This window comes from Gymnodraco acuticeps, unplaced genomic scaffold, assembly GCF_902827175.1.
Source record: "Gymnodraco acuticeps unplaced genomic scaffold, fGymAcu1.1, whole genome shotgun sequence".
Classification (NCBI taxonomy): Eukaryota; Metazoa; Chordata; class Actinopteri; order Perciformes; family Bathydraconidae; genus Gymnodraco; species Gymnodraco acuticeps.
In genome coordinates, this window is record NW_022990397.1 from 855625 (window position 1) to 877043 (window position 21419).

A 21419-nucleotide genomic window follows, 5' to 3' on the forward strand; every position below is an offset into this window, starting at 1 on the left:
CCTGTTTTAATGAGACTTTTATCGCACTTTACAAATAAAAGGAAGATTACTTTTGTGATTGTCAAAAAGAAAACCTAAGTAACATTTTCGTTTCATCATTTGTAAATGCACCTCAACTGGTTTAGCTGAGCTTTGTACAGAGCACCTTGACATTATGTAAATGTGTTCATGTAAATGTTAGTGTGACCTTTAACAGGTCAGAGGCACTCTTATTGCATCTATACATTTTTACCTCACGAAAAACCGCATTGGAATTATGCAAAACATTTAGCTTACCTTTGCTCTCATTCTGTGTAGGGTTTGAGTCGTCATACGATTAGCTGTCACTGTGCTGCAATCCCTACTCCGAAATATTATGTTACTATTTAAACACAATCTAAATAATTGACAATGTAGAATGCTGTAAAATCGTTGTACTTAAAGAAAGTAGGTGTAATAGGCGCTTTCACACTGCACTACTTTTCCCACAAAGGTTCATCAGAACTTAGTTCATGAGAACTCTTTAGTTCTCATGAACTAAGGCCCCGGCCACACGAGGATGAAAACGGTCGTTTGCGTTACTGTTTAGTGTCATATAGACCGTTCGGCCACACGAGGACGACCGAATACGGCAATAAACGACTGCGGAAACGATAACGGGTCCCAAGGTGGATAGAACGGCATATGCAACACTCTGGGGCAGGGTTACTCAAATACAAATCTTAAAGGTCCAAAATAAATGTTTCAATAAGACAAAGGTCCGTTTATTACGGTCATTCAAACTTTTAAACAATTGCAACAAGATTCTTAACACGAGGTTGCAAAAACAAAAATAATCTGTATGCAGCCGTTTTCATTGTTATTGTGTCTGTGCTTGACCCCTCAGAGTCGCAGTGTAAGAGCTGCACAGTTATGAATAAAGGCAGCTGCACCCTCTTTCATTCAGCGTTCCCATTATTGCTTTATAAATGTCTTGCCCCCTTGTGTGTCCACTGAGGTTCGTCAGGCCCAACACATCTTCAACAAACTCCCCCTTTGCCTCATCATAAAAACTCACAAACACCAGCAACTGAGCATTGTCAGTGGTGTCAGTGGAAATGCACTGTGCATTTGTTATTCCATCACAAAGCTGATGAATCAAATCACCAGCCAGTATTTATGTTCTTCTGGTTGCTGTGGAATCTGAGAGGGGGATTTGCTTGATTTGACCTGTTATTTCCTCTTTTTGTTTGCCTTCAACATGGTCTCCATCACTTCAGTCATGCATTCTTTTATACTTCAGTTGTTATCCAGTGGAAAGTCCTTACCTACTGGCCTAGTTCAATCAAAGTGGTTACTTTTTTTTGGCTGGGCAGTGTAGTTTTACACACCGTCTTATTTGACTTTCTCAGGACTTAAAACTGTTTTTTGGGGGCAGACCCCCTCAAAGAAAAAAATATATTTACACACGTAAGGTCATCATCTTAATAGTTGTGTATGCTCATCCGTGAGCAGAGCATCAAGTTGACTATTACAGCTGAATGCGGCGATTACCATTTTGTTCAGCAAAACGCCTCACAAACGTATTAAGATCAACAGCTTTAGTGCGTTTTGATTCAATGCTGAGTACAGACAAACTGACAGTCTCTTCTCTGTCATTGTAGACCGCAAATACCTCATTCCTTCAGTGCTTGGGTCCGAATGCTTCTCGTTTTGCGCCGTCCAGTTCAAAATGAAATCGCCGCCAATCGTATGTCCACGCTCGCGCCAGGACTGGGAGATGTGTTACATGACGTGCATCTTGTGCTGCATTCACTTGCACTCGGACATTAGAGACTTTCTCTCATAAATGTCCGATGAGCCACAACTTTTCTTTCAAAACAAAGCTGCCAACTGGGGTGGCAAGGCCTATTTTTAGGGTGTCAGTTGCCACCCCGGTAGGTGAAACTAGGCTACTAGCTACAGTACAGATGGAACTAGATGAGCTGTTAACTCTCCCTCTGAATTTTTTATTTTTAAATTCTCGCTCTGATTTAGACAGGTTGAAAAAGACACACACATTTTTCCCACCCGCATTCCGCGAAGACCCGCCCTACTGTGCCTCTGATTCGCAGATTGTTTGGGGGAAAAAAACGCTGACTGGATGCTGAATGTGATTGGACCAAAGCGTTGACACACACAGGTGGAACACAGTGGAACAGTCAGACATGCAGAGCGCTGTTTGCAGTGGACATAGCGGAGAATTTTGACTCGTTGCGAATGCATTGTGGCGATGTCTCACATATAATACAGAGAGATAATACATATGAAAAGTATAATTTGCTCAGAGTCCGGAGACAGTGGTGGTTCGGTCCGGATCCGCACCGGAGTCCGTAGTTTGAGGATGCCTGCTCTGGGGGGTCCAACGGTTCCGTGTGTACGCCCTATACGATCATTTTCTGATAATGATGAGGCAATAGCCCCGCCTCTCCCCACCTCTGCTGCTCACCCCCTTGTCAAAGTAAACTGCACACTGAATTCAGATTATTTAGCTTTCTCTCGATATGGACCTAAACGCGAGTGAAGTCTAATCTGACAGGACGGAGACACCTCTCAAACTACCTAAACTAGTTATAAATATGTTTATTTTTACTGTCGGCCGGGTCACTCATTACTGGATCAGCTGCTGCATGAAACAGACACTGACGCTGTCCGAAGAGAGGGAGGAAAAAGAGAGGCTCCGTGTATTTTATTATTATATTATATAGATTCGTTATTCATTTGTTTTAAAGCTCAATAAATAACAAAGAAGACCTTTGACCGGCACTTTTATAATTTTGTCCGGAAGATTTAAACTTTAATACACGTTGACTGGCGAACAACTCTGCCCGGTTCCCTCGGCCCCCACTGCGGAGAATAAACAGAAGGGCAACCATGAGAACCATGCTTCTTCACTGCTTTTGTGGAGGAAGTTACAGCGCCACGTACAGGCTCCTGCATATGTACTGCAGCTTCCCCAGCGGTTGGAGCTAAACGGAGCGGTCTCGTGTGGACAGACACTATCCGGATGACTATTGCGTGTGGACGGAAGCTTTTTTGCGATTGCGTTTGCGTTAATCCTATGCGTTTAGCCGTTTTCGTCCTCGTGTGGCCGGGGCATTAGTACAGATCGAGGAATAAGTCCCTGGGGGAGGATTAGGCAAATGAAGCATGAAATGCAGAGCCGTATAATAGAAGATAGTGGGTGTTTCTCAAGTTTGGGAACCCCTGCTTTAGTGTGTTACATACTGTAGGTTTTTGTTCATGGCTCTGATTGGTTGGCCGGCCGGCTCTGTTGTGATTGATCTACTGCTTAGAAACTCCGTCTGGAGGGAACTTTGGGATTTTAGCATTAGCAGACCATTTACATGTACCAAAACCTATAGAACACACTACAGGAAAAGGAGAACCCCAACAAGTATAATAAGGGCCCTTAATATAATAGTTAGGGTTTAATGACGTAAGAGCGGACTCTTCTTCATGGAAAAGTAGCAACAAGTCCTCCAACTCATACGACCAAATGGGTCGATTGTTCAAGCGCTTAATACGACCTATAATTACGTTTTAAAGTTGTCGGCCTCTAGTACTCCCGTTGAATGCAAACGTTACAGAGGGTCGTTTATTCACAAATAACCCTCTCTGTAAAATCCTAAATTGTAGGATAGTTTGGCCATTAAAACGCTTTTTGATTAGAATCCACGTCCAGTCGATATGTAGGATCTATAGTTTGATAGATATTACGAAGATGATTTGAGGTTTCGTCAGGAGAACGTGTAAGCTTCCATGTAAAGTTATGGGTTGAAAACAGTATTTCCGGTCTCGACGTTTTCATAATAAAACCAATGATCAAATGATTTAACAGTGATATCTGCAGTACTCATCCACTAAAAAACATCAGTTTATCCTAGTTAATTATACGACATTAATTTGTTTAAATTGTGTACAATGCTTTTGTGTTTTTCCCATAGGTTTTTCTCTTTCGATTCTGAGAGACACATTTCTTTTTTCAGAGGTTTTGATAGGCTAAAATCACGGCGCAATGCATGTTGGGATATGGTGTTTATGTGATATGAAATCGGAAAACATTTTTAAAAAATAAAATACTTTATTCCGAGTGTTCTTGCTTTTCTCTTTGAAAGTCATCACATAACGGCATTGTAATACACGGTTCGGCTGCATTAAATATTACATATCTGCCGTAGATATTTATTTATAGAGCCCTGATCAGAAGACCTTTTGACAAACTGGAAGAGATGCCGCCAAAACTGAATACGTGACGTGGACCATAAATATATCAACAATTAAACATCTTCCATTTCTTTTCACACAATACGTCTCCTTGCAGTATCAACACTAATTCGGCTGTCTTTTATATTTGATCCAATTAGTAGATAGTCTGTATTTACACCATAACGGTGCACAGCTGATAGAAAGGGACGTTTTTGTAGTTTTTAAAGATATTACTGATTTTCTGAACTATCTTTCCAACTCCTCATGCAGTTGACTGTTACAGGTCTATACAATCACATCGAGAGACTGAAACTGTATTTTCCTTTACCGTTCTGTTTTAATTTCACAATAAAACTAGTCATATGTTTGATATGTTTTATTAACTAGACCACTGTTTTTTTAAACTGCACCTCCTAGTGGTTAAAGCACGTTATTGAATTTAGTTGTTGAATAAGTTATATTTGATAAAAACATTTAAATATTAAGAGTAGCCTACATACAAAATAGGGGTCAATGACAGAAATATAGAATAGAAAATATCAAGAAGATACTGTAGTGATCTCTACAATAAAACAGTTTAGTGCAGGACGTCAAAAGTTATTAACAGGAGGATGTGCAAAACAGACAAACTGATAAGGCTGAATTTTACTCAGGTGTAACGAAAGTCTGATTTAAGGGTTGTTTATATTTCACATCATTAATCAGAATTTGCAAAGTAACAAAAATAAATGTAGTAGAGTAAAAATACCAGGTTAACCTCTGAAGTAGAGTAGAACAAAGTAGTACATGCTGCTGTAACAAAAACATTTCCCAACTTGGGATCAATAAAGTATCTTATCTTAAGATGATCGATGGCTACTGCCATATTTGCTAAATGTGCATCTGAACCTTGACAAGTGCATGTTTCAGGCTTATCAATTAACAACAGGAGGGGTCACAGACATAAGACCAGCTGTTAAATAAAGCTCTTCTGACCTTAGCTGTCATGTGGGTATATTAATGCTTCCCATTATGGACACAAGCAATTTTCACCCATGTATTAATTATATGTTTTAAATTTGATAACACCAATGTGTTTCGTATCCCCTAAACCTCCAGGGATGAATACAGTTTAATACTGGCAACTTCTAATTGTGGGAAATACGAAAACGTCTTTTAAAACTACAATTCCCAGTAGAGACGTGCCATAGAACATGTTGCGAAACACACAATAGCCAGCATGTGTAATTCTGGGGGGGGGAGGGCTGGGCTGGACCCGTCCAAGTCCAGTTTTGGATAGTCTGGCGTGGTTCCATTCCATTTCAAAGAGCTGTTTGACACTCGGCGTAACCTTGTCGCACTGCCACTCCAACATCCAATCACAGAGCTTGAGGGCTAATCACGGGGTTTGTAAAGCAAGGCGGATGTTGTAGTCCCAAACGATAGCTGGGGATTCTGGGTAGTGTAGTGTCTTCAGAAACTCTGTAGTGTCTAAACTCCGAAAAAACAATTTGTTCTCCGAATCGAAGGTTAAAAACACAAAAGCATTGTACACAATTTAAACCAATCAATATTGTGAATTAACAAGGATAAACTGATGTTTTTTAGTGGATGAGTAATGGAGATATCACTGTGTAATGTAATCATTTGACAGTGTGGGGAATACTTCCGGTTTTATTATGAAAACTTCGAGACCAGAAATATTGTTTTCACCCACACTAACTTTACATGGAAGCTGCCCCATATACAGTACACGTTCTCCTGGCGAGACCTCAAATCATCTTCGTATATCTATCAAACTGTAGATCCTCCACATCCACTGGACGTAGATTATAAAAGTACAATATACACTTCTCGCTAGAAATCTAATAAAAAAGCATTGTAATGGCGAAACTATTCCACAATTTAAGATTTTCCAGAGAGGGTTATTTGTGAATAAACGACCCTCCGGAGCGTTTGCAATCGACAGGAGCATGTTGTTTCTTACACGACCACTAGAGGTGCTACACTTTAAAACGTGACTGGGTCGTATTTAGCTGCTGAACAATCGACCTATATGGTCGTTTTTTGTAAGAGGACAGGCTGAAAAGTAGGTGTTACGACCATACGTCATTGTTTGCATTATACCTTGTACCTTTCATACACTTACTGGCCTAGCTGATGTTCAAGTGACAGAAAAACTTAATTCCTACACTAAGCTGCATACACTTCCGATTGGCTGCAGTCATATGAGGGTTTGAGATTTGAAAGACGGATTAGTCATGATTCAGTGACTGCAGGAAAATAACAGCCAAGTGCAATTGTGCGGTCTGAAAACACCTGTGAGTCAACATGAGTTCAAGCATCCTTGCAAAAATGTTCCTTGAATCGTTGGGTACATCGTCACAGTGGCTTTTTCAGTGCAAAGTTACAGATGATTGTGACGAATAACAATGATTTTGGGGCGTCTTATTGAACATTTGATCTGCATTTATCTTTAGTGTTTTGAAAGTAATGATTCAAGTTTATATAACGGGCCGTCCACACTACAGCTTCGACAGCTTCAAAAACGGTTTCCAACGCGTCTGCCCATTCACTTTGAATGGGGTGACGTCACGTTGCCTCGCTTTTCGCCGAACTGAATTGTGGGTAGCATAGCGGTCCGTTTCCGGCGTCAGAAGTTGAACAGTAGCCAGCGCCAGCCAATCAAATCCCGTTTCTGAAAATCTGACAGCTCAAGCCCTAGCCAATCAAACCGCGTCTAAGCTGGGAGAGATATCCCGCCGTTCATTTCTATATTTCAAAAAAAGATGGAGGAGAAACTAATTATCGCCGTAGCAAATCACCCAGTTTTGTATGACCAGACCCTCTTCACCTACCGGGATACAAACCGGAAGAACCAGTCATGGAGGGAGGTGGCAGAGACAGTGGGTGAAACTGGTAGGTTTTCGCCTGTTTGGGGAGTTTATATATATATATATTGCTCGCATAAAATCCCCGGGGTTTTTTGCTTTGTATGTCGGGGGCGGGAGATTCATGTGATTGGTTGTTGGTCGCGTTGCACGAATAAAATCCCCAAGCTTCAGACACGCCCAGCTCCAAGCTTTTTTTTAAGCTGTAGTGTGGACGCTCAGTAAGGGTTGCTTTAGATTTGACTTCAATTGAGTTTTAAAACTGTTATAAGTGCAATTGGCCTTTTTAAAAACACCAAATAGTTTCTACTGCAGGCCTTATCAATTTCATGAAATATGGCTGTGTTGCATTCAGGTGTTCTGTCCTCTGTTCGACGTCACTTAAAATAGAGCGTGACCATGAGAAAGTCACCAACATTTTTGCCTCCACAAAGAATAAACAGCAGAATTTTCTCTACCATCATAAAATGTTATCATTGAGCAAAACATTATTCTCTTAAAAGAGCTCGGGTACATTTTATTTATTCTTTTTGGTTGTTTGTTTTATTCATTTTGGATATTTTAGTTATTTTTCTTATTCCAATGTTTGAATATTCTCAAGAATTAGCATCTATGAAATGCTTTATGATGCTACAACATCCTCATCTGTGATGTAGAATGGTCTTAAAACAAATTGATTTATCATGCAGGTGGAGAAGATTTGTCTTCGGTAATGTAGCTGAATGTTTTTTTGGTTGGTAGCCTGAAACAAAGTCTGTGGTTAACAAAAGCTGAGGAGATTTTAACATTGTGTTCTACGACATAAAATACGTCACTAAATACCCCACTGGAGAATTTAAAAACTGCGGTTGCTAACAAGTGTCTAAATGAGACGACTAAACGTCATCAGGCCCAACATTAGCCTCCTTTAGCTTAGCGTTGGTGACGTGAAGTCATGTGACCGTGCTGTAGTTCCTTTATAGCCTCCTAACGTTCGCTTTTTACTACCAAAATCACAAAGGTGATAATATGTGGAGATTATCCTGCAGAACAAAACGTGTGGGTATCATAAACATTTGTTGCATATTGTAGTTACTATGCTCCGGAAGTAAACAAAGGAGTCCAATGGAGACTGTGTGGGAGAGAAACTCCCTCTGAAGGGAACACAGGGAATGTAGCCTTTGCAGACCATTTACATGCACAAAGACATAACACACCACAGTACAAGGAAACACCCCAAACCCCACCCAGCAGAATAGGGCCTCTTTAAAGCTGTGGTTCATTAGCCCAGAGACAGAGAGAAGGAGCAAAAGGTAGTAATCCAACATGTAGAGGTAAATCTGTTTAACAATATTACCTCAGGGTGTTCTACTTGTTCTGAGCAGGGGTGTGTAGATAAGAGGGGAGAAAAAGGGAGGGGGAGAAAAAGGGAGGTGGAGAGTACAAGGGGGGAGAGGTGGGGGGTGATGCAGTGCTGACCACTCAAGACTCATCCATCCAGAAAGTGCTGCTCACTTCACTCTGCACAAAGTGTGGCGCCAGAACGACTTTGATTCAACACAACTCTTGATAAAACATAAACTAAGCAGAAAAATAATCAACAGGAGACGGCAGCCTCTCTTTACTTTGCACATTAGTTCCAAACAAAAGGCTCAGGTGATCCCGCCACAGGCGACGGATTCAATTATTCACAAGCTGTTATAGCTCCTGTTGTGTGTGCATGTTGTAGTGAGGCGGCAGACGGATGACTTGTTTAAACAGCTCCTTGAGAAAGTACGGGGATGTCTGCCACCGATCAATTCTAATCAATCTAATGTGGGGGCTGCCTACTGCAGGATTTTAATCAAATAAGGTAAAGGCTTTTGGACTTTGTAATACCCTCTGAGTTTACAGTGACTCTCAGAAATGTGTGCACAACTTATCCTATGTGCATACATTGCCTCCCTACTTCAACACATGCACAGGGATACTCAAACACTTCAAGCAAATATGTACCCACATATACAGTATGTGCACAAACAGGAATCCTCCCACAGCTCTACCTGCATTTAAACTGCATCCTGCTCTCCTCCCAGCGCCGTGAACGGCTGGTTTGGTGCTTGAGGCAGAATTTGCAAGACTTAAAAGGAAGTCATTTTATCTTTTTATATAAAACATAAACATTTGACGTTAGATTGCGGTATCTTTACATTTAGTTGAGATTGGATTTGAAGTGAATTGTAAATCACAAAACGCACATACTGATTTAATGCAACTGAGAAGTGAACATCTTTGATGTCCCACAATCTGCTGACAGGTCCTACAATATTCCAAACCCTGACGGCAGGGTGTCACTTGGCAGCGGAGACATCTTATAACAGTGTCCAGTGGCGACTGGTCATTAGGGGCAGGTGGGGCACAGCCCCACCTAGTGTCAGCAGAAAGTATTAAAATAATGATTACAACAAAATGCAAAAAATAAAATTAAAAAAAATATATATATATTTTAAGATCATGTTTAATCATCTGATTCGTCTGTACATTAATGTTTTAGTCTGTGTTCTTCTAATTAGTCTCTACAGTGTGTGCCTATTGAGCTGTTTGTTTAGAGCCATGTGGGACAAAACCCGATCATGCCCCTCCCTCTCACTGTCTAAGTGAACGGTGACTGTAAAAACTACACTGCGCATGCTCAGAGTATTTTCCTATTTAATGTGTGTGGCAACAAATAATGACCATAGGGGCATAGAGCTGCCATCCCCACCATACGTCATCTCACATAATTCAGAGCTGATTGGCTGTAAGTACGTGTGCCGCGAAAAGTGTGGTGTGTGAAGAGCAGGTGAAGAGGAGGAGAGAGACGCGTCCTAAAACCCGGAAGTAAGCTGCACATGGCTTCCCTCCACAAAAAAGCAATGAGATTTCTCCATAGGATTTTAGAAAATAGCTCAAAATAAGATCTGTGGGAAACGTAGCTGTTAGATAAATGCATGTTTTGTTCAGCCGGATAATATCCACATGTCTACCCTACTTTTATAATTTTCGAATCATAAATCCATCATTTAGATTTATGATAGACTTTTGAAACTACAAGAAGATAAGGAGGACTTTTACAAAAAAGTAAGAGTTTTTTTCCAGAAGGATAGGCAAATGGACTTCATCTTCAAGTCAAGGTAAGACCGCAATTTTATTGAAAATGGGATCTTACTAAGAGAGAACAATTAAATATTTAAATGATAAAATTACATTTTTTGGGTATCCTTCTGTTGAACTGTCTGTTTAAAATTAATTGAAGCATCAGACTAAAGAGGCTTTTGAAAATAATATTATATTTTGATTTAGGTCAAAATATAATATTTGTAAACCTGAAGAGTCAGTGCCAGTGCCTCACCAGCCATGAACCTCACTGCAGAAGCTTATATATAGACATCTAAGTTTTTTTGTGCCCCACCAATTTTGTACATATAGAAACGCCACTGACAGTGTCACTCAAACGTCAGTCTTTTGAGAAATGATCAAAGCTTCACGATACATCATCTTATTGGGTAATCCTGTCAATGCGATTAAATAATGTGCAATTTCCCAAATAATTGCCCAACTAAACAAAAAAAATTGTCCTTTTCTTAGAAGAACACTCCAGGGTATTGTATTTTAGAGTCTTTGCAGAATAACATCCATCCATTTTCCATTCAGAAAGAGCTATTAATATCTTCCTCTTCACTTTCCAATGCATGTAGCTGCAGCATCTATGGTCAGGGGGGAGCGAGGCGAGCTGTGTGAAAACCTAAGAGCACTTTTCCATCGCAAGCTGCAGCGGAGAAGTCTTATGACACTCAACTGACAAGCAAAATGATAAAAAAGTGTGAGTCTTTTGAGAAATCATCAAAGCCTTTCAGCTTTTTGGGTCATGCAGCAATGACATGTTGTCAAATATGCCTTTTTCTGACATTGTACATGCATTATATTTCCCATATGAATGCCCAACTACCCAAATAATAGTCCTTTTTGAAGAGAGTGCCTGCAGAATAATGTCTACCCATTTTCCATCCAGAAAGAGCTATTAATACCTTCTTCCTCACTTCTGAATGCATGAAGCTGAAACGTCTGTTGTCATAGGGGAGCAAGCTGTGGAAAAACCTAAGAGCACTTTTCCATCGCAAACAGCAGCGAAGAAGTCTTATGATACTCAACTGACAATATTAAGAAAAGTCAGTCTTTTAAGAAATCATCAAAGCTTCAAAAGATATTATCAGCTCTTTGGGTAGTCCTGTCAATGTTGCAACATCATGACATTTATGCACAATATTTCCCAAATTAATGTCCAACTGCACAACAAAAAATTGCCTTTTTTTAGACGAATGCTCCAGGATATTGGATTTTAGAGTTCCTGCAGAATATAATCTCCATTAGAAAGAGCTATTTATAACTTCCTCCTCACTTTTGAATGCATGGAGCTGCAACATCTATGGGGAGCGATCTGTGGAAAAACGCACTTTTCCGGAGAAGTCTTACAACACGTCTTTTGAGAAATGATCAAAGCTTCATAAGACACTGGCAGCATTGCAAAAGCATCATGAGATATTTACACAATTTTCCATAAAAAAAGCCCAACTACACAAAAAATAGTCCCTTTTTTTTTAGGATACTCCAGGTTTTTTGACTTTCTATCCATTAGAAAGAGCTAATAATACCTTCCTCCTCACTTTGAATGCATGAAGCTCCAACATCTATGGTCAGAGGGGAGTGTGCTGTGGAAAAACCCAAGAGCACTTTTCCATAACCCCCCCTGTGGTCTCAGATCTCTCAATCCCCGGGACTGCTGGATTATTTATACTGAGAGATAAACCCTATACAGTGTGCATGGTGTGCGTAACCACCATCAGCCACAAACGATGAGACTGGTTTCCAAAGGAATAAAGTAAAAACTGTTCACTTCTGTCACAAAAAGAGGCTAAACATGACATTTTCGTCACGTTTTCTTGTCAGAAAGCGAGTTATCAAATTATGCCTGCACGTAAAGAAGGTCTAAAGCGATGTAGTGAAAGATAAATATCGCTTTGTGTCGTAAATCCACTACAGTGGCGCTCCTGGGGGATGCGCCCTACACTTTGACAGAGCAGCTGTGAAGCATCTGACACTGACATGAATTATACCCGCGCTGCAAATATAAATATCGGATCAGAATTCTCATCAGGAGTCCGTGGACAGCAGGCTGGCTGATACATCTCTCGTTATCCACGTTTTTTTGTATCGCTGGCATCGTGCGTAAAATGGGTTTCTTTGTTCTAAAACGTAAAACAGTCCTACCTCGCTCATGATGCACGGTGATGAGGGTTTTCTCGGCGGCTTCCAGTAAGAAGGAGAAGTTTCTGCAACAGTGGTGTTTTAAAAGAGTAGCTCGCCGCGGACAGAGCAGCTTTATAAAGTGTTAAACCCAACTCCTCCGTGTCATCACGTCACCAATAAACCAATCAGAACGCCGTGGGCAAATGTGTCTCCCAAGTCCCCTCCCATCCAAACTCCCTCCAATATTCATATGCTGTGTAAGCCCTTTTCATCAGGAGCTTCTCTTTTCTGCTGCTGACAATGTGAGCTTTGGGAGGCATTTCATGCACAACGAAATACAAATATATAAAATACATTATTATTTCACTGAATTGTGACTCCCAAGAGTGTGTGCGCTATTTGTGAAGCTCTAAAGTGAGATGCCTTTTTATCTGCCTTTTCGTTGTTTTGCCTGTGGTGCATCTTTAATGTGAATATAATGTCTCTTCATTACATTTTATGGTTAATTTGTTCATGAAATGTGTGATGATTTCTGCCGGGCACTGCTCACATTTTATTGGAGGATTACAAATATCTAGAACTAAATGTTTCACCCTGGTTTAATTAGCTTAAAGATATTCCAATGTTCAAATGTATGGCATCAGAGAGGCCAAGTCGTGCATTTTGAGTCTATTGAATTTGTAAGTTAACGCTTCAGATTTGACTGTTTCATAATTTTGAGTGTTTTGTCCGGTATATTTGAAATGACTAGGTAAGCCACGTTAGCTAGCTACTTAACAGCAGATCTGCAATAATATTGGAAGGAATCATGTGATCACATTGTTAAAATAAGCCGATAAAACATTTAAGTAAGTCTCCAACAACAGTGACAGTCGTCCAACTTTAGAATCCCCGAAAGTCAACTAGCGCTCTGGTCCCAGATGTGTGCATCACTTTTTAGTGTCCCCTGGTCCGTTATATTTTGAGCTTCTTCCAGCGTTTTTGAAGGTGCAGCGTTTTTCCTGTGTCAGCCAATAGTGCCTATTTCCAGCACTCTTGTATAATGCTTCTGCAAAAATGTTACTGCATCCAGCTCTATTAATTTCCTCCTTTCATCGCCCTTCAACAGCAATTTCACAGATTTAGCTATCTAATTATCCTAAATCCATACATCCATTTGTAGAAAGTGGTCAAATTGAGCGTTTGAATAGCAAGCATCCACTTCAATCCTAACCTCTCTCTGCACAAGTGCACATAGACATGGAAATGGTTTCAATCAAAGAGAAACAGTGGCGATATTCACGGATGCAACCTGAAGGATGCTCAGCTTCCTTATGGAACGTCACTGGAGTCCCAATGGAGTCCTGATGGATGAGGAGAGGAAAGCCATTACAAATGAATCCTCACATCTCTGCCGCTCGGACCTGACCTGAGTGTCTCTGGGTGGCTGTCAAACTGCCTGACGAGCACGAGTGGATCTCACTGAAAAATGGCTCTGGGCTTCCTGTTCTGCAAAAAAAAAAAGGCCTCTCCTCATCTTCCTAGCTGGAAGTAAGGCAATAACAGAACAGGTGATGGTGCCTGCAGCCAGTTATAGCTTAGCGAATGCTGTCCTTCAAAGGACCGGTGGCCAAATAATGCCATTTTAAGGTTAACAGCATTTATCGATGCATGCACTCAAAGGCACATTTATTTGTCTGTTTGTCTATTTAATTACTTGTTGACTTATTTACCTATGTATTTATTGACTTATTTGTTTGTTTGTTTCTTTATTCACTTATTTGTTGAGCTATTTAGTTATTATATTGATTTTTTTAATCAATATAATATATACATACATAGATATATATCTATAGTCTTTTACTGAGCCAACACCAAGGAAGGCCCATACGCTAACATTGTTTATTTATTTTCTTATAAACAATGTATATACTTATTTATGTAGGTTGTTGCAAACAAAGAAACTGCAGACAATAGTGGTGTTAATTTAAATTAAAACAATTTCAAAACAAGCATCTATGCATATACAATATGCCAAAGCATCATTGCAAGACAAATGGACAGCAAAGCAATCTTCTTTAGTGGAAAGGTAATTGGTTGGACCTCAGAAACCTCAAAGTGTGTTGCTTTATGTCAGGAATACCATTACTTGTAGGGAGATTGCTCTTCCAGCTAATATTGAGTTTGTTTGTGTTGGTGTGGAAATCACACTGAGGAAATGTCCCTCACCATGATTTGCCTATATCGACAACTCACCGCTAAGGTGGATTTCTATGATCAGGTCAAACTCATGCTGAATCCCTGTGACTCCAACAAAGAGCTAATTATTGTAGGAGACTTTAACATAAACTGGAATGAAAAACAAAATAGAAAGAACTTAAAACGGATCACGGATAAACACAACTTAATACAACTAATGGATCAACCGACTAGAATAACTAAAACCTCTAAGACTATGATAGATTTAGTATTTACTAACAAAGCTGACAGAGTAGTTAAAACCTACAACTTCCTGACTGGTGTTTCTGACCATAATCCTTTTAGCAGGAAACTCACAAAAAAAGGTTCATGGCCACACCTAAAACTCCTGCCTTGGGTTCTCGCTTCATCCCCAAAAATCTGCAACAGCGTTTTATGGATGCAGTGAAAATGACTGATTGGGGGGACAATCTCTCCTCTGAAGACATTGGTGAAAACAGTCATCTGTTTATATCTCAAATTAATGATACAATGTCTTCCTTCTCAAGGAGAGGGTGCCTTAGGGACAGGAAGGAACATCATCTTCCCTGGCTGAATCTACAGTGCAGGAATCTCATGAAATCTAGAGACCAACTATTAAAGCAGAGCTTGAAATCCGGACTATGACAGAAATTCACTCATGCTCATAACAAAGTAACAAGACAGGCCAAAGCAAACTTCTTCATCAATATAATTGAAGGTGCGAAAGGTAACGGTAAAAACGTTTGGCAAATCTTAAATAAACTATTAAACATACCAAACAGCCCGACTGTGGATACACACCCCGTTTTTGACCTGGAGGAAATCACAGAGGTTGAGGTAAAACATATAATCTCAGGGTTAAGAGGTTCTAAGGCGAGGGATGTATATGATTTAGTCACCAACGTTATAAAAACACATATCGACAGTCTAATAAAACCAATTACTATGCTAGTGAATCAATCCATCAGCACGAGGGAAGTTCCATCATCCTGGAAGGTGGCCACGGTGACACCGATTTTTAAATCTGGGGATAAGGCAATGATGTCCAATTACAGACCAATCAGCATCCTCCCCTGTGTCTCTAGCTGAGAAATGGGTGTCAAAACTAATCACCAAACATTTAGACAAAGGTTTCGCTCCACTCCACCTAATGCAGTTTGGTTTCCGTGCTCACCACTCCACTGAGACAGCCAACTGTGTCTTTGTGGAAAAGGTTAAATGTATGTTGGACACGAGCCCATATGTAGGTGCTGTCTTCCTTGATCTCAGGAAGGCTTTTGACACTGTTGACCACCAAGTGCTTCTTACAAAGCTGACGTATTTCAATTTTTCAGTAGCAGTTTCTATACATTGGTTTAAGTCTTACTTATCGAACAGAAAACAGTGTGTTTTGTTCAACGGTGCCAAATCCCCCTACCTTGTCAACCCTGTTGGGGTTCCACAAGGTTCCATTCTTGGACCATTACTGTCAAGTCCTTCAGGTTTTTGGCCTGTACCAGTGATTTAGCCTGACTTGATAGGCTAGAGGGCAACAGAGGACGCTTTGGACAACTCAAATTCGTTCTTTTTGTCTTTATTTATTCAAGACAGCTCCAAGAATTGATCAGGTTGAAAACCTTCAAAACACAAAGGACAAACAAAAGTTAGCTCACATGCTACACAAATGACAAACATTTTGCAGGTCTCACTGCATTGTCAATAATAATAATACCACAAACTATGTTTTAATTAAAAAGGATAAATTGTTACTTTAAAACCACATCATTAACTTCAATGAATTAATAAGAGTGTTTATCTCCACATGGAAACAAGCACCAGAGAAAACCTCATCTGAACACCTGCGCTGTCTAAATTACACAGAAAACAAACGGAGCACAGGCAGATCGCGCTGCGTAAAAAACCCAGTTGATTGCGTAACAGCACTCTCGTAAAGTGCGGCAACAGATCAAGTACATAAACACAATACACATACCAACGGCGTCTGCGGAGCCTCACACACACACTGTCGCCTGGTTCTCTCTCCGTGGCTTTGAGAACAAGAGACCGGCCATCACAAACTACACCCCTTTTGTAGCCGTGTTGCCGGAAGCGGCATTCATATTTTTTCTACAGCTCGCTTATGAAAAGTAGCCTACGCTATCCAAAATAAAACAAATACCCTCTACTGGTATTGAATAATACTATAATAATAATAATGCTCTAAATTAAAACACATAATTATTTATTAGTCCGTTTTTCACAGATATTATTAAATGATGACTTTCGTCTCGACAATTACTGTTTTCTCTGTACATTAATGACTTGCCTAATGTATGTCCTGAGTTGAATGTGCAAATGTATGCCGATGATGCGGTCATCTTTGTACACGGGAAGAACACTGAAATGATCTCATCTTGTCTCTCAAATGCTGTTTTTAACATTATTCAGGCTCAGCTCTTTGAGCTTAAGCTTCTTTTAAATGTGGATAAAACCAAGGTAATGCACTTTTCGAAAGCTAAAGCTAAAAATACACCAGAGACTGCTTTGGATATTGTAACTACGCAAGGAATACAACTTGAAGTGGTTACCTGCTACAAATACTTGGGTATCTGGCTTGATGACTGTCTCACTTTTAAACTTCATGTCAATAACCTGCTTAAAAAGCTGAGGGTTAGACTAGGTTTCTTCAGGAACAAGTCCTGTTTCTCGCTTGAGGCCAGGAAAAGGCTAGTCACTGTGACCTTTTTACCTGTGCTGGATTATGGTGATTTGTTATATATGAATGCACCTGCCAATTACCTGAGCAAGTTAGATGCTGCGTATCACAGTGCACTGAGATTTTTGACAAATTGTAAAGCACTTACGCATCACTGTACCCTGTATACCAAGGCGGTTATGCCATCACTTACTGTACGGAGGCTCAGTCACTGGTACTTTTTCATTTACAAAGCCATGTTGGATAAACTACCATCTTATATCTGCTCCCTGATCTCTCTGCGAATTGAAAGTAGTTATTGCCTGAGATCGCATGCTGTGGTTTTATTAAATGTGCCAAGTGCTAGGACTGTCTTAGGGAAGAAAGCTTTAGATGTGCAGCTCCACTAACATGGAACAGTCTGCAAAAAGAATGGAAAATTACCAAGCTAGTACCACTACATGTTTTTAAAGCTCGGTTGGATGCTACAAAATCAGATGCTGTTGGTACCTGTACATGTGGTTAAATATGTAAATTGTAATCCCTGTACATTTTGCTGTATGATGTCCTTTTGTTGTTCTGTTGTTTATGTCTTCTTGTGGAACCTACTGCTGCAGGTCTCCCTTGAAAAAGAGATCATTGATCTCAATGGGATTTTACCTGGATAAATAAAGGTTTTGAATTTGAATTTGAGGAGACAGGGAATGCCACCTGGAGGCATGATGTGATGTTTAAGGAAGAAAGGATGCATATTGTGTAGGTGCCCATTACGGGAGATGTGTGTGTGTGTGTGTGTGTGTGTGTGTGTGTGTGTGTGTGTGTGTGTGTGTGTGTGTGTGTGTGTGTGTGTGTGTGTGTGTGTGTGTGTGTGTGTCTGTGTGTGTTTGTGTGTGTTTGTGTGTGTGTGTGTGTGTGTGTGTGTCTTACCAATAGCTGCATGAATAAATAAGTCCTTGTAATGTGAACCAGCAGGACTCTTCCTCCAGGATCCCTGCAGTCAATCATGTCAGGTTTGTAGTTTACATAATTCATAAGACACCTGAATGAAGGCGCAGTGAACCGTCTCATTGCAGTCTGCACTGATAAAAAGCTAATCTAAGTATCAGTATATGAAAATGTAACCTGATTACTTTCTGTTACTTTTGGATCTCAATATCAATTCCAATGCAAATAAATCCAAGAGAAAATAAATAACAATATCAAATCAAGTTTTATTTATATAGCACATTTTTAAAACGATTTTTAGTCGAGCCAAAGTGCTGTACAGTAAAAATACTTATGATTGAGCAATGTGTCCTTAGAAAAGAAGAAACCAAGATATTTAGGATAAAAAACGATTTTATTGATAGGGAAACCTGCCTTTCATTAAGCATATTCAGGCAGTAGCCTCTACACCAACAATGAAACACATGAGCACATACTACAGTTTAAAAAAGCAGACATATTTTAGATTATTTATATCACTTCTGCTGTTTTATTATATTTGTATCACCGTTTTTGACTTGTAAATTAGAATCATCTTTATTCTGCTTTGTTGTGTTGAAGATACTCCTCCCTCAGAGAGTTGCACAGAATTTATTTTTACTCTGTGTGTATGTGTGTGTGAATGTGTTGCACACATATATGTAAATGTATGTTAACTAGGCCTTTTGGAGACTTTGCAAAGATTCTTCCAAGATTTTTTAAATGATTAAGCTGCTCAGTTTGGGAGCTCCAAATAAACACAAGGGGTCGTTTGAAATGTCCAAATATCCATAGTTGGCCAGTTGCTGATATTGCTTCTGCTCTTTCAGCTCAACAAACGTCTGCAGGCAAAACTGATGCTTTATTTAAAATGGGAAAATATATATATTTGTACCATCTCGTTTTCAAGTGCGTCCCAAAATAAAATCCAAAAAGGACTGACTATAATAGCAGACTTTAATATTATCCTGGTCGTAGTTTGTTTATGCTTTTTGTAATACATGAACCTCTTCGTTCATGTTATTATTCAACAAAGTTGAAAACTAGATTCTGATTGGCCAATTTGGACATTCCTGAGGTCTACTATTTAGCTGATCGTTGCCAAGGATGAGCAGACCGTTGCTAAGGATGATCAAGGGACTATGTGCAGTTGTATAACAGACTTGGACAGTTATCAATATTGTGAGTGAAGTCGTCGGTTTATTTAATATAGCCGTGTGAAAGGCGGGATACTGTGCAGCGAGGCGTTCATTAATAATAATAATAATAGATTTAATTTGTTAGCGCTTTTACAGGTGCTCAAAGACGCTTTACAGATATAGTGAAGAGAAAAGAAAAGGAAGGAACAACAAATAAATATATAGCTAAAGTTAAAGTCAAATAATACAAAAACAATCACACATTAAAAGCCAGATTGAAGAGGTGAGTTTTTGTGAGTTTTTTGAAGGTGGTGAGGTCAGTGCAGTCTCTAAAAAGAATGAAAGAAAACAGTCGGAGTCTTAACTCATCCTTAAGGTTTTCTTCTTTCTCCCTTACATCGTACAGACTATTTTAACGTGTGTGGCTTTTTTTAAATCAGTTTTCCAATGGCAACAAAGCAAGAGAGTGAGACAGTTTGGAAAGTGTGTCATCTTAAAACTATAGAAGTAAAAAACTGGGAGTGTTCAACAGCGTTACTCTCCCTCATGGAGCAACAGAGACAGGGTTTCCTTTCATCTTTCTGTCCGTCAGAAGAGCCTCGGTGCAGCAGGTTGATTGGAACAAAGACAGTGACCTCAGTGCACTTCCTACCGCGAGGAAATGTGGATGAAAATAAACACCTTCACAGACCCAGTTAGAACTAGTATGACAAATATAAATATCCAGAATAACATGAATGTATTTACTTTTTAACAACAAGATTTCTGAATTATTGGCGTGAAGTCCAATCCTTTTCCGAGGGCGGCTGTATAATGTTTCAAATATTTGTATTGAGAAGAAGCACAAGTGTAAGTAATAGTACAGACTTCTTTGAGGTGGAAATCATGCTTCTCTTTTCCAACATAGACGACATTAAGAACAGCCAACAATAAAATAATAAAGAAAAAACATGACAGGAATACCATACTTAATGACATACATAATCATAGTGGGAAAGGACATACAAAATAGCATATATAATACAAATAAATAAATAAACTTAAAGGGTGCAAATGAGCCCAGACTATTGCCCTGTATAATGTGCGCTACACAGGGCATAGTATCTCTGCTGCTATCATACTGCAGCACTATCTCACTATCTCACACTGCTGTGACACTTCAACAAACTGGAGAATGGTTCAGCTAAATGCCTAAATGCCTTTCTTTCACCTAAAGAACCAGTGCATTGTGGGAGTTATGGTGGGGGTAGTGATGGTTCTACCGATGTCCAGTAGACTCCAGTCAGTGTAACACTTGTCTCTTGTCCTGATTCCTCTGCTTTCTTTGCCTTTTCACTGCCATGTGATTCATGGTAAACGTCCACGCTGGAATTAGGGGAGCAACTTTGGGTCAAACGTATTCATGTGCTTACAATTTTTACAGGGTTAAGGTTTCAAGATTTATTGCAAGCCTTAAGATTGACTGGCATCGTTTTTTTTATTTCAACAAAGACTGTGCACATAGATTGTAACCTTATAACTTAAAAAAGATATCTAATGTACTGTGTTTTAGCAAATTGCTATTTTCCACCCGTATAGTCCCTGGGCCGGTGCAGGGGTGCAACAAAAGCACAGGACATGATATACCACAGTCCTGACAGAATTAACTGAAGCAGTATGATATGATCAGATAGGATCTCGGTCTAAAGCCAAACTCAGATTGTCCGTGAAAAAAAAAGTGATGTGTTTTTGTCACGATCTGTCTTTATGGTGTTTTGTCTTGTCTTGTTTCATGTTTTATTTTGAAAGGTCTTCACCTCCTGTCTTGCCTGTTTCTGTCTGCGTTGTGTCTTGTTTGGATTTGTCTGTGGTTCCCTGTTGTTAGTTTCCCTGGTGTGTCTGATTACCCGATTGTGTTCACCTGTGGCCCCTGTGTTTTCTCCTCCCTCCTCACCTGTGTCTTGTTTGTGTGATTAGTCTTGTGTGTATTTAAGTTCTGGTTTTTCTGTCTGTCTTTGTCGGTTCGTCTTTTGTCATGACTAGTTCGTCGGTGAGTGTTCTGTTTTGTCTTTGTTGTTCACCTAGCCTTGAAATAAAGGAATTTGCACTTTAATCTGCATTTGGGTCCTACCTGCTTCACACACC

At 39.8% G+C, this 21419-nt stretch overlaps 1 protein-coding gene across 1 annotated transcript in view; it reads right to left on the minus strand.

Annotated features, from left to right (window-relative positions):
- Positions 1 to 12450, minus strand: part of pcp4b (Purkinje cell protein 4b) — a 118274-nt gene extending 105824 nt beyond the window's left edge. Inside the window, exon 1 of the mRNA XM_034224603.1 lies at positions 12342 to 12450. Coding sequence (XP_034080494.1) covers positions 12342 to 12350 — 9 coding nt within the window. The 5' untranslated portion in view covers positions 12351 to 12450. The remainder of the gene's footprint in view (positions 1 to 12341) is intronic.
- Positions 12451 to 21419: the final 8969 nt, after the last annotated feature.